Below are 14,792 nucleotides of genomic sequence, written 5' to 3'. Positions count from 1 at the left end.
AAGAGTGCAGAATACTATTTTCTGTGAAGCAATTCTGAGTTTTCCAAAGCATCACTACAAGCCAATAAAAGGCTTGTGCCAGAAAAAAGAACTCCATAAATGTGAAGTAAATTGAGTACTTTAACAAAATATGTTGTCATTTTATGTGTTACTGAGAAAGACCAATTCTAGACATTAACCCATATGTCTATATGTTTATTTTCTTTTGATGTAGTGGCTTTTACTTTTACCTTAATGGTAATAAATGTTGAATATATGTTATTCTGGATTTCCTTGATTTGATGTTTTACCTTGGGCAGAATTTTAGATAACAAAAAAAAAAAATAATAATAATAAATAAATAAATATAAATAGATAAATAAATTTAGAAAAACTGCATTTTCAAAGAGTTCAGGTGTCTGAAATGTACCTTAGTATTTATACATAATAATTTACCATCAATACTTCCCTTTGATAACATTTTCAATCAACAGCATTGCCACTAATTGAACCTAACCAAATAAACCTATTGTAATGTAAGCAAACTAACAACCTAATTAACCTAACCTAACCAAGCTAACTTAACCTAACTAGACAAAGAATTGCTATCAGCATTGCATGGGGTAAATATATTCCAAATGGTATATATGTGCACCCCAAGTTAATCATAATGGGAAGCTCCATCTGATGAGAAGGTAAGAAAAGTTTTATTGAAACTGATCAAAGATTAAAATAAATTAAAGTAAAAACACATAAGAATGATAATCTTTGAATGGCTCCCAGAGATGTGCTGCCCATACTATGAATAGATAGTGTAACACAGCAGATAAGAAAATGGAACAGTGTGTGCCAGACAGCCTGCAGTGAGCCTGTGGTCACTGTTGAAGTCTGAGAAGTTTTGTTGGTTAGATGAGATTAATCCCAAGGCATTCATCTCCTTTTACATTGCCTTTAGAACTGTTACCAGAAACTGCCAAGACTTTCATTAAGATGATGGACACTTTTAACATAATCTAATAGTGTTAATGGAAATGTCGACAAGTGGACATGTATTGGATCTCATGAACTTGTCTGTGATGCGAGTATTGATGTGTGTGGTATTTCTCCAGTCCATAAATTGGAAACTTGCTTTTCGATTTAAGGATGAGACTGAACAGAAGAAAATTAGTTTTAGACTTAAAAGAAACTAAATGTTTGAACACAATACTGTTATTCTGAGCATGTGTGGGTGACCTCCTCACAGAGTCTGTGTACTGCAGTATTCTCGCCAACAGACTGGTAACAATCTGTGGAGAAGGATACTCTGGGCAGAACTTTTGAAGTTTAATTCCTTGTGCAAGAGAACACTATCTATGCTTTTACCTCTCTTCTCACTAATAACTCACTGCTCTTACTGGCTAAAGCATCTTCTAGCTCACTGTTCCTTTACTTACTTCATACTCTTACTAGCTCACATTCTTTCTTAATACTGACTCATGTTGACTCAAAACCTCTTTTTATTAAATATCTTTTAACATCTAGATGATTCTAGTACATTACAGAACCTCCTGATCATTTTTGTTACTTAACATAAGAGCCACAACTTCAAAATAGGCAAACAAAAGATTAGCCATTCTGACATTGTAAGAGGCAATATGCTCATCATTGGATGTGTCATGTGTGCCCCGATGACGCAAAATATGCGTTATCGTGTTGGAGAGGTTAAAATAGGAAAATGGTGACTACAAATCTAGCCTTGGAGTCCCCTTGTAGGGAGGGAATCATAAATATCCCCAGGTTGGACTGCTCTCTTGGTAGTGACATGAATATATTTTCACACCTCCCTCAATTTTTTCTTCATTTAATTTCTGTAATATTTGCATCTGGGATCTAATTTTCAATCTGTAGAACACTGCCTCTCCTCCAGTAAACCTCATCTTTTTTCCCTCACCAAAACACAGCTGTCTGAGGCAACTGACAGTAATCCCTTCTCTGTTCCCTCCTACTTTCTCTATCATCATTTTCACTCCAAAGCTGGATGTTGCATCTATGTGTGCAACGATTTGACTTGCTCTCATGCCCATGCTCTTGAATCAATAGTCATTCTCTAACTAAATTTATCTGTGCTGTCAATCTCTCCCATAACTCCTCTGACTATAGTAAATTCTTTTGACTATTTAACTTCTAAAGTGGAGCACATTCTGTCTCTCTATCCTTTTGCGGAGATCTCCATTCTTGGAGATTTCAATGTTCACCACCAGCTTTGGCTTTCCTCTCCCTTCACTGACCATCTTAGCAAATTAGCCTTCAACTTTGCTATCCTCCATGACCTAGAGCAACTGGTGCAACACCTTTCTTGTGTTCCTGACTGTCTTGGAGATACGCCGAACATTCTTGACCTTTTCCTTACCTCTAATCCTGCTTATGCTGTTAACCTATTTTCTTTGGGCTCCTCTGATCACAATCTCATTTCTGTATCTTGTCCTATTTCTACAAATCTTTCTCAGTATTCCCAAAGTGGAGGTGCCTCTGGCATTTTGCCTCTCCCAGTTATGGGGACCTGAGGAGGTATTATGCTGATTTTTCCTGGAATGATTACTGATTCTGTGTCAGAGATCAATTTTTGTATGCTGAATATGTAACAGAGGTGATGATATCTGGCATGGAGGCATACATTCCTCACTCTTTTTCTCAATCTAAGCCTTCTAAACCTTGGTTTAACAGAGCCTGTTGATAGAGAGGTTGCATGCAAAAAATACTTGAGCCTTCCATCACCTAAATCTCATGCGCTTTATATTTCTGTCTGGAATCATGCCAAGTCTGTTCTTCAACTTGCCAAACACTCCTTCATAAGTAGAAAATGTCAAAATCTTTCAAACTCCAACTCCCCATGACTTCATGACTTATGGCATCTGGCCAAAAACATCTCCAATAACTTCACTTCTTCATCTTTCCCTCCTTTATTTGATTCTGATGGCATCACTGTCATCACATCTGTCTCTAAAGCTGAACCCTTCTCTCAAACCTTTGCTAACAACTCCACCTTGGATGATTCTGGGTTTGTCCCTCCCTCTCTTCCTCCCTCTGACTATTTCATGTCTATGATCAAAATTCTTCGTAATGATGTTTACCATGCCCTCTCTGGCCTAAACCCTTGTTAGGCTTATAGGCCTGATGGGGTCCCTCCTATTGCTCTGTGCTTCCGTGCTTGCACCTTGCATGGCCAAACTTTTAACTATGCATATCAACTTCTATCTTTCTTTCTTGTTGGAAGTTTGCCTACATTCAGCCTGTTCCTAAGAAGGATGACCATTCTAATCCCTCAAACTATCACCTTATGGCTTTGACATCATGCTTGTCTAAAGTTTTTGAATCTATTCTCAATAGGAAGGTTCTCAAATATATATCACTTCACAATCTTCTATTTGATTGCCAGTATGGCTTTTGTCAAGGTTGCTCTACTGGTGATCTTCTGAATTTCCTTACTGAGTCTTGGTCATCCTCTTTTAGAGATTTTGGTTAAACTCTTGCTGTTCTGTTAAACATATCAAAAGCTTTTTATAGAATCTGGCACAAAGCTTTGATCTCAAAACTATCCTCCTATGGTTTCTATCCATCTCTCTGCAACTTTATCTCAAGTTTCCTTTCCGACCGTTCTATTGCTGCCATGGTAGACTGGCTGACTGTCTTTAACCTCTTTCTCGCTGCTGTAGTGTTGCATCTCTTGCTATCTTCTGCTGCTATTTTCATGCTAACTGCTCTTCTGATCTTGCTAACTGCATGCCTTCCCTCCTCCTGTGGCCTTGCTGCATAAGGCTTTCTTCTTCCTCTCACCCCTATTCTGTCCAACTCCCTAATGCAAGAGTTAACCAGTGCTCTCAATCATTCATTCCTTTCTCTGGTAAACTCTGGAACTCCCTGCCTGTTTCTTTATTTCCAACTTCGTATGACTTGACTTCATTTAACCCTTAATGTACAGTGATCGTTTTGGGACGATTGTAACGTCTCATGCGGAGAGGCGGAGATCGTTCCGGGAATGATGATTTTTCCACGCTAAACGTTTCAATCTCTTCCACTCACTATTGGTCCTGGGGCAAGTGGATGTATCTGGCATCTTTTCTCGCTCGCCTCCTTGAGCCTTGAGACATATGTTCTCTCACGATAGGTCATCTTTTCCCATTTTGAGGCGACATCTGGCATCCCCCGTGACCTGGAGGGAGGAAATGGTACTCTGAGTGATGTTATGTCAGTGTTACTCGGTAATGACATTGAGGACAGTGATGAAAATGAAGACAGTGGTTTTTTTTATTGAGACAGAAGAAAGTGAAGGCTCCAGTAGTGATTCTGATAGTGATCTGGGAGACAGAGACCAACTCTCACAGCAACGTTCATAAACCTCCTCACGTACTCCCCACGAGCAATGTGCTAGTGTGTGTCACCCCTGGTTGCCTCTACAGGACTGTGCTTGTCGGCCAAGTCACGTGAATCCCATTGCTAATAAGAGTTGCCAGATTCCAATTATACAAATCCACAATACTTGTAATATGTGGTTTATTTTTCTTTTCCTGTTTTACACATTATTTCATATATCTGAGTTCGCATTTTCTTGACAAGAAAGTGCAAAAGTTTCTACTTTTACATCAAATTTAAATGCCCGAAAGAGAGAGAGAGAGAGAGAGAGAGAGAGAGAGAGAGAGCACTCGGGAGGTGTTATCAGAGCTTGGGGGGTATTTCTTAGCGGTGGGTTCTGCCATGAATTTTTTTATATGCAATAACTTTGTTCTCAGAGGTCATAACATGTTGAAAACTACATCGTTGTACTCAGAATAACACAAAGAAATATGCTTTTGTAAGGAAAAAATATTTTTAGCATTTTTGACAGGTGTGATTTTTCCTCAGCGTAACAGACAGAAAGTAAATCAATCCCTCGTACTTTAAGGGTTAAGAGGAAGGTTTCATGACATTTATCTGTGTCTTTTGGCTAACTCTTTTGGGACTGTGAGAGGACTGGCAACTATGTCTTATTTGCACAATCTTGTTGCGTTCATAATTTTCAAGACTGCTTTTGTGGGTTTAAGGGAACCCATCTGAGTTTTTTACAAACCTTACTTAATTATATTATTTACAGACATTTACACCTTACGACCCTACAACAACGAAAAACCACGAAAAGATTCTGCCACATTATATCTTGAACTCAAATTCATTACACACACAAATAACCTCATTGATAATAACAACTCTCTTTTCACTCAAACTTCTTCAAATATTCCAGATTCTTCACAGTATTCACGTTATTCAACTCAAATCACAATGATAAGATACATCCTAAACACACTCTACAATTAACCTTCCAATAAAAACACCACCCTTCACATCCTACACATAACCATTTTCCCTCTATCCAAACATGACACCAACATTTTCTCTAACTGTATTGCAACTGTCTGGCTACACTTATTTGTCTTGAGATAAGCAATGCACCCATTTTGACCCTTCTTTGGTCTGACAGCTCTGTCTTGCCGTTTTCTCTCGCCCTCTCGGCTCTCAGCTGCTCTCTCTTTTCTCTGCCTCTTACACCTCATAAAATACATGCGTTATCTGATTTCTGGTCCCCCAACAACTTTTGGTTCTACAATGTTTATTTCCAATATGATATCATCTTATATCAGGAACAAGGCCTTCCCCATAGCTCGTCGCTATCCACCTTGTTCATATCATTTGCTTCTGGTGACCTCTGACACCACCATATTATAAAAAAAAAAAAAAAAAAAAAAAGACCAAATCATTAAAGGAAAGAAGGGTGAGTCAGGGAAGAGTTAGTGAGAAAAGTAGTAAGAGCACAGAGACAGTGTTGGACTCACTGCTGTTGTATCCAGTTCTTTTGCACAAGGAATTAAACTTCACAAGTTCTGCCCAGCTTATCCTTCTCCACGGATTGTTATGTCTCTTGGTAATGACACTACAGTACATGAACCCTGTGAGGAGGACAGACGCTTCCGAAGTAACACTATTGTTCCCTATGAATGACATTTTCCACAGCAGTAACTTTGATGAGATGTTAAACCTGTGGATGGAGATTAATTACACTAGGGAGCCATTTCATCATGAGAAACTACATTTGGAGATAACTTATTGAACTTCTCTGAATTATATTACTAGAAGTGTGCAAGACATGAATGGTTATTGTATGCTATGTTACCAATACTTCAGTCTACCTCATGCCACACTCAGTTTTGTTTATTTGTTTTGATTTAGATTTTATATATGTTTTCAAAAGTTACGTGAGAAACATTACTGCAATGGTACCTCGTCTCCGACTTTGCCTTTTGTAATTTCACAATCTCTGTGATGTAAGTGGATCAGTTAAGGAGTGCTTCATATCAGTAAGATATGAATAGATAAACAATCTACTATAGCCATAAGATTGGATTATTCCTAATAATTATTGTGCTATGAATGGAAATGTAACTGTCATACATGTTACTGGAAAAGTGAGACTCGTTACTTGTGTTCTTTGTATTGAAACAAAAAGTACTGTTACTATTATAATATTATGGTTAAATGAACATTGTGTATTTTCCTAACAACTAGATTATTGGAGAGGGAAATGTTATTCTTATAAATATAGATACCATCTTAACACTTCAGGAGCTGGTAAGGACTGAATAATCCTATCCTCTGGTATTTCCTCTTTGTCGTGAATGTCAGGGAAACTAAACCGAGTATGACCATATCTGTTGTGCCCTTCTTTCTTAAGTAATTTACGTTAAACATCCCCTCTTCTGACACTGACTTATTGACTGCAACATAATGTCTTAATGTCTTCTTAATTGTATACTGAACCAGTACATAACTTTCTGGTATTGGTTTTGGAGCAGGTTAAATTTTTAATACTTCTGCTTATGCTATTATCCTATCTTCTCCATTGGACTCCTCCAGTCACAATCTCATTTTTGTATCTTTTCCTATTTCACCAATCCCTCATCATGATCCACCCAAAGCAGAGGTGCCTCTGGCATTTGGACTCTACCAGTTCTGGGTGACCTGAGGAGGTACTATGCTGATTTTACCTGAAATGATTACTGTTTCTGTGTTTGAGACCTGTCTCTGTGTGCTGAACATACAACAGAGGTGATAGTATCTGGCATGGAGGCACACACATTCCTCGCTCTTTTTCTCAACCTAAACCTTCCAGTCCTTGGTTTAACATGCATAGCCTGTTCTCACACTATATGTGATTGAGAGGTTGCCCACAAAAGGTACTTGAGCCTTCCATCACCTGAATCTCATGCACTTTATTTTACAACCTAGAATCATGCCAAGTCTGTTCTTCATCTTGCCAAACACCCCGTCATTAATAGAAAAAGTCAAAATCTTTGGAAATCCAACTACCCTAGAGACTTTTGACATCTGGCCAAAAACATCTCCAATAACTTTATTTCTTCATCTTTCCTTCCTTTATTTCATCCTGATGGCACCAATACCATCTCATCTCTCTCTAAAGCCAAAGTCTTCTTTCAAACTTTTACTAAAAACTCCACCTTGTATGATTCTGGGCTTGTCCCTCCCTCTCCTCCTCTCTCTGGCTATTTCATGCCTTCAATTAAAATTCTTGATGTTTTCCAGGCCGTTGCTGGCCTAAACCTTCGGAAGGCTGTGCTTTCCTGCTTGCACCTCACTGGCCAAACTCTTTCAATTATGTCTATCAACTTCTACCTTTACTTCTTGCTAGGAGTTTGCCTACATTCAGCCTGTTCCTAAACAGGATGACTGGTCTAATCCCTCAAGTTACCATCCTATAGCTCTAATCTCTTTCTTGTCTAAAGTTTTTTAATCTATCCTCAGCAAGAAGATTCTTAAACATCTGTCACTTCACAATCTTCTATCTGATTGCCAGTATGGCTTTCGTCAAGACCACCCTACTGGTGATCTGGGTTTCCTTACTGAGTCTTGGTCATTCTCTTTTAGAAATTTTAGTGAAATTTTTGTTGTTGCCTTAGACATGTTAAAAACTTTTAATAGGATCTGGTACGAGGTTTTGATATCAAAACTACCCTCTTACGGTTTTCATCCATGTCTGCAACTTCATCTCAAGTTTCCTCTCTGACCCTTCCATTGCTACTGTGGTAGACAGCCACTGTTGTTCTTCTAAATCTATTAAGAGTGGTGTTCCTCAGGGTTCTGTCCAGTCATCCCCACTCTTCCTATTATTCATTAATGATCTAAACCAAGCTTCTTACTCTATCCACTCTTACACTGATGATACCAACCAACATTTATTCATGTCTTTTCAGAGAAGACCAACCTGTCAGGAAGCTAATAGATCCTGCAGGGATGCTGCAGAACATGCAGAACACATGACTTCTGATCTTTCTAAGATTTCTCTTTTGGGCAGAGAAAACTTGGTAGTGTTCAATTCCTCCATCTATCAACTCAACACAACCTTCTTGATAGTTATCCCCTCTTCTTCAATGACACTCAACTGTCTCCCTCTGCTACATTGAACATCTTTGGTCTGTCCTTTACTTATTATCTAAATTGGAAACTTCACATCTCATCTCATGCTGAAACAGTTTCTATGAAGTTAGGCATTCTGAAGCATCTCCACCAGATTTTCTCACCCCTCCAAACTGCTAACTCTCTACAAAGTACTTATCCATCCTTGTATTGAGTACTCTTTTCATGTTTTTGTGGTTCATCTCGCAGTTTTGTCAGAAAGAGTGGAATCAAAAGCTTTTTGTCTCTTCAATTCCTCTCCTCAGACTTTTCACAATGTTCCATCTCTTGCTATCCTCTATCACTATTTTCATGCCAACTGGTCTTCTGATCTTGCTAACTGCATACCTTTCCTCCTCCTGTGGCCTCACTGTACAAGACTTTCTTCTTCCTCTCACTCATGTTCTGTCCACCTCTCTAATGCAAGAGTTAACCACTACTCTCGATCAGTCTTACCTTTCTCTGGTAAATTCTGGAAGCCCCTACTTGCTTCTGTATTTGCATCTTCTTATGACTTGATCTCATGTAAGAGGAAGGTTTCAGGACATTTATCCATTTCTTTTGGCTAACTCTCAGACCTGTACAGGGACTGGCATTCCTAGTGGGCCTTTTTTATTCTTTCTTTTGCCTTTGACCAACTTTCCTCTGCTACATAAAAAAAATAAAAATCTGTGTAGGAATCCATGATTTGCAGAAAATTCCAGTGTCTCATATTTGAATCCAACATCAATGTAAGATCTTGCCCTGGCATTCCACCAGAGCTTTAGGTGCTATTATACAGTTCTTGTTGGCTTACTTGGTGTGAACCCAGACTGTTCAGGTCTGAGGCACTTTATCAGGTGGTTGGAGGTCTGCATCAGTGGAAGATGGTCAGTCACTGCCCACCATACTGACCACTGGAATACTATATTGCTGTCCTGATGGTATTTTTTCTCTTTCTAGAGAGGAATAACCAGCACATTTCGTGAATCAGAAGGAATAGTACCTTGGTGCTGAAGATTAACACAAGAAATATTATAATGAGTTACCTGGGGTTATGAGGGTATTTCAATCTAGCAAGATTTTAAAACTGATTTATGAATACTCAGCTATCAAATTATTACAAGTTTCATTACACATTAGAACCAACTGAGATGCTTTTGAAAAGAACTTTATATTTATTAAAAGGAATGTTATGATAAAATTATAAATACTTTTCAGAATGGAGTCAAGAACACAAATCCTTTAAGACCAGTCATCAGCAGTCATCATAGCCATAGTAAGCATCCAGTCCCAATAAGGTGCTCCACCATAACCACTTCTACAATGCCAGTGAGTGTAAGTGTCCTGTTACAACTAATTTACAAGTGAGTGCTTGACTCGCCTGGTTGGCTACCCTGTAATGCTGGAGATCGCTGAATAAAGAGAGAGAATGGGCAGAATTCACAGCAAGGGCTTCCCAGCTCTGCAGGCATGCTAGTTCTGAATTAGAGGAATAACAATGAGAAATAATAGTGACTTACAGAAATTGAGTTGTACACCTTGTGCAGAATTTTGTATTGTAATGATGGCAAAATCAGTCCAAATGATAAAAAAAAAAAAAAAAGTGACTCAAGACAGGTGTGAACTGTGCAGAGCTACTTTTTAAAGTATGTGTCATGATAAGGGGACAATTGTCACAATTTATTTGTGATCCTCCAAGATGCCGTCTAGACTAATTTCTTGTGTTTTTGTCTTGCAGCAAGTAACCAGGGTAGTAGTGCAGCCTCCATCTTGCCTCCATGATGAGAGTGTGAGTCTCAGCGTGGACGGCCTGGCACCCGGAGAGGAAGTAACGCTGGAGGCCTCGATGACAGACACCCGAGGGGTCCTCTTCATGTCTCTTGCCCATTACAGGTGAAGCTGTTGCTGTAAAGGAAGCTGATCATGTGATGTTTGGTGAGGCATCTGTGTGAATGTATGACAAGCAACTGTTTCTTCCACTGACACAAGCTACATCGTTAACTTAGCAAGACCAACTCAGTTCTTTCCCTAGTATTGTGGCCTGCCTTCCTCAGGATAATTGTACATTCAAACAGGCACCCATTCAGTTTGGCTAGCACAACCATCTCTCATGGACTGGCCACCTCCAGGCAGGAGTATCAAGGCTGTTGTGTCATTGTAAAGGCACTGAAGTTTGATGTCTCTCATATTGTCCATGAGGGACTGCCTGTGTATATTTTCATTTTATATGGAAGTGTTTGCCATTTTTTATAGCAATAGATCTGTTATAGTTGTTTCATCTCTCTTTGCTTGGGTGGGAGACTTTTTTGTGTGTGTATGTGTGTGATGGCAATAATGTTACTCTTCCTGAGCAGAGCAGACAGCAATGGACAGGTAGATGTGAGCACCATGGAATCCCTAGGTGGTTCCTACAGGGGAGTGTTCTCAATGGGTCTCCTGAGCAGCCTGTCACCAGCACTGAAGAAACACAAATTTACCAGGTTTTTCAAAAGAGACGTGGAAAATCCAAACATTGTAAGTAATCAGAGCATTTTGTGTATGATGGATAATGTCTTCTTATCTCATCTTGTGACTACTTACTGTCAACACACACATGGAAATATTAAGTAAACTACGATGTTTGTAAATACTAACACTTGTTTGGTGGTCTGTTGGATCCATGATGGAGCACTCATGATTTCTCTCTCTCTCTCTCTCTCTCTCTCTCTCTCTCTCTCTCTCTCTCTCTCTCTCTCTCTCTCTCTCTCTCTCTCTCTCTCTCTCTCTCTCTCTCTCTCTCTCTCTCTCTCTCTCTCTCTCTCTCTCTCTCTCTCTCTCTCTCTCTCTCTCTCTCAGGTGACAATATCAGTGTTCCGAGGCCATCTAAGCAATGAGGAATTGGTGGGTGAGGGCAGAAGTGAACCACTGTCCACGGCCACCCACCTCAGACACTATGTTGCTCCAGGAGTTCAGAGAATTCCTGTTCGCTATGGAAAAGTGCGTGGATGTCTCTTTTTGCCGCCAGGTAATGACTTGTTTGTTAAGATCATTTGTCTTTCTTTGTAGTCTTCAGATGTCTCTTGAAGAGCTTTCTTGTAACGGATGGTAAGAGAAGTCTTCTCCTATGCCAATCCATTCACTTTATCCTTGCAGACTTCAGACCTCTCATTCATTCTTTATGTTCCATGGTTAGTGAACCTTCACCAAGATGCAGTTATTGGGGAATGTGTGGGACTTGCTTTTTGAAAAATCAAGCTTACAAAGGGTACCATTGAATGGCCTAGCTGGGAGGGGGTGTTGAGGGGCTGGTCCGCCCTGGCCAGCACTTTTTGGGAGCGGCACTTTGGTCCATTGTATAATTGACATAAATACAATAGACAATTGACATTACTTCCTGTTACCACCTTTTCCATTACAGTTACTCATTTTTTGAATTTTTTACATTTATTTGATAACAAGTACTCACATTATTGGAAATGTATCACAAAAAAACTGATACGTTAAAAAAACAAAGTACAGGCAACCCCTGCTTAACGAAGGGGTTACGATCCTAAAAAACACTTCGTTAAGCGAAACTTCGTTAAGCGAACCGATTATAACAAGTTTAACCCCTGATTTGAACTTCCATTGAGAGTAAGCAAAGCGAGAGTGCATCATAGTACAGTGAAAGGTTTAATGAAAGTAAAAATTATGAAGTTAAACATTTAGGTAGTTTAATTTAAGTCATTATAATGTACACTAATGTATGTATGTACGCAACTTTATAATGTTGATCTTAACTTTATGAAGGGAGGGAGAGTGAAACGGGAAAGACACTAACCGGCAACCTGTGGAATGTAAACAAAGTGCGCATCATGGTACCGCATACAAAACTTAAGTACCACATTTCCACAAGGCTTTCCATTTTATCCATTGTAGAGTCACGAGTTCAGGTGGTTCTTTTAGCTTTCAAGGAAGATACGGTCTCACCAGCCTTCTTAATAGAGTCTGCTGACTTGAAAATAGTAGACAGTAGATGGAGTCAAGATGGTGGCAAGCAATGTTATTAGTTTTCTGGCCTCTCTCTTGTCAGTGAATAATACCCAGCTTCAATTCGAGAGTAAGACACTTCCTGGTCTTCTTAGGAACGTTAGGCCACATTGCAGGGCGTTTTGGTGGTAAATTGAACTAGGGAAGATGAGCTGCTGGTGACGCTGTTATGTTTTGAATGGGGAGTCTTGATCTTGATCTTAATACTACAGGCGACTCGGGATCACTCCTGAGCCGGGCCTTTGGATCGGCAGCTCCTGTAGACGACAAAAAAAGGCACACAGAAAAAGAAAAAAGAAAAAAGTGGTGAGTGGTGAGTGAGTGGTGTGCATGATCTTGATGCTACAGGTGACACAGAATTTCTTCTGAGTCAGGCCTTTGTATTGGCAGCGCCTGTGTTGTCCACGAGAGGTGTGATCTTGATCTTTATTCTACAGGTGTCTCAGGATTTCTCCTGAGGCAGGCCTTAGTACCAGCAGCTCCTGGTGTATTCAAAAGCCTGTCAGCTTGCATGATACGGTGGGGCTTTCAAATTTGGAAAAAATTACCTGGATAAAACTTCCTTAAAGCGAGTTTGGTGTTCGTTAAACGAGCAGATGGTAGTAAAACGAAACCTTCGTTGTAGCGAAATTTCGTTGTGTGAACCTTCGTTAAAGGGTGTTTGCCTGTATACATTTAGGCGTAGACTGCTCTACACTGACTGCACTCCAGCTCAGCTTGCTTGGCTGTGCTCTCACACTCAGTGGAGGCCCAAACTGTGAAACTCAGGGAATCAATAAAAAACATTAGCTAATTATGTCTGAATATATATATATATATATATATATATATATATATATATATATATATATATATATATATATATATATATATAAGATATATGTGCATTGTATTATTGTATTTCTTCTTGGGGGAAGGGTAGGAAATTGATTGAAGGCTGTGGGCAGCCCCGGGCGTTAAAAACACTATCTATGCCACTGGTACCATTACATACCACTTTCCTCTTTTTCTTGTCCTTACTATTGCCTTTCTTACACTCCCTTCCCATATTCTCTCTCTCTCTCTCTCTCTCTCTCTCTCTCTCTCTCTCTCTCTCTCTCTCTCTCTCTCTCTCTCTCTCTCTCTCTCTTTTGTCTGGCTCAAATAGTTTTGGTTTGTCCATCTGTATTTCCTTAATTAAGTTTCTTCTTTTCTGAGTTTACATATGTTTCTTCCATTACCTAAATTTTAAACACAGTGTTGACACATGGCATTGGGAGAAGTGTAGAGGTTTCTTGGTCAAAAATACATAGTACAGTGTAGTACACTTCATTGAGAAACAAAGGGGATAGAAAAAATTCTAAGTGTATGGCCTAGTTATTGTTAAAACTTGTAATGCCATTCACTGATGTGGCATTTCAGAAAGGTGGAAAGGTTAACAAAATTGAAATAATAGAAGTGATGACTCTAGCATAGGTGTGGGAAAACTATGGCACATGGGCCACATATGGCATGACAAATGTTAGTAAATTTGAAAGAGAAAGTTAATAAACAGTGCCAGTAATATTGTGGGCATTTTATTTTCTTCCCGCAGGTGTGCATATGCATGGTGGAGTGGCTTTTCTGTAAGTCTTTTATTTTTTGTTTTATATATTGATCATTTGGATTAATATAGTATGTGGCCCTGTAAGATTATGATTGTTTTTCAGTGTGGCCCTAACACTGAAAAGTTTGCCCACCCCTTCTGTAAGTGATGGGAGACCTACTATGGCTGCTCTCACTGGTAGCTCACAGTTCAGCCTTTGTTAGTACATGCCACCACTCACTTTACTCCAGGATGGCTAGAGGCTGATGGGAAGCTCTACAGGGACACCAAACATTGGTTAATATTGATCAACCTCCCATGCATTACTGTCTTCCTTTAATCCATTAGATGTTTACCAACCTTAGATCGACCTTTCATTAATTTACAAACCACTTACATGGCGCCATTAATATTTGAGGAGTAAGTAAGAGACACTTAAGACTCCTGATGTAGATAAAAATTGTTCTAATTTAATTCCAGTACTTTCTTCTCAGTGAAAGAGTGGATCAGTGCCACCACTCTTTCTCCATCTTTACTGCTCTTTGTCTTACAAGTTACAAGTTATCATAACTAAAACTTTCATGAAATTCAGTATTCTTTGCTAACGGAATTATCTTTACCTAGTGGACAATCTTAACTCTTTCCTCTTAATATTTAGATGGAGCAAAGTGCAACTTTTTTTCTTTTCTTTGGATTTATTAAGCAGCTCTGAATGATCTTTCTATGAATGGCTATGATCAAGAAAATAGTCTACCCTAAACAGAGTCCATCCTTCTCTTTC

General features: G+C 39.2%; 1 protein-coding gene across 11 annotated transcripts in view; it reads left to right on the top strand.

Annotated features, from left to right (window-relative positions):
• LOC123505426 (acyl-coenzyme A thioesterase 1-like) overlaps positions 1-14,792 on the top strand; it is a 41,170-nt gene that overhangs the window by 12,357 nt on the left and 14,021 nt on the right. For 5 of the 11 annotated variants that reach the window (XM_045256681.1, XM_045256689.1, XM_045256685.1 and 2 more), the window contains 4 exons: positions 9,658-9,774; positions 10,178-10,332; positions 10,794-10,953; positions 11,275-11,443. In XM_045256681.1, coding sequence (XP_045112616.1) covers positions 9,658-9,774; positions 10,178-10,332; positions 10,794-10,953; positions 11,275-11,443 — 601 coding nt within the window. Of the gene's footprint in view, positions 1-6,398; positions 6,453-9,657; positions 9,775-10,177; positions 10,333-10,793; positions 10,954-11,274; positions 11,444-14,792 lie in introns of those variants that run through there. The other 6 variants (XM_045256682.1, XM_045256686.1, XM_045256690.1 and 3 more) reach the window with 4 other exon arrangements.

This window comes from Portunus trituberculatus, chromosome 18, assembly GCF_017591435.1.
Source record: "Portunus trituberculatus isolate SZX2019 chromosome 18, ASM1759143v1, whole genome shotgun sequence".
Taxonomy (NCBI): domain Eukaryota; kingdom Metazoa; phylum Arthropoda; class Malacostraca; order Decapoda; family Portunidae; genus Portunus; species Portunus trituberculatus.
Note: the sequence above shows the minus strand (reverse complement) of the source record. Positions and strands in the feature narration are given on the sequence as shown.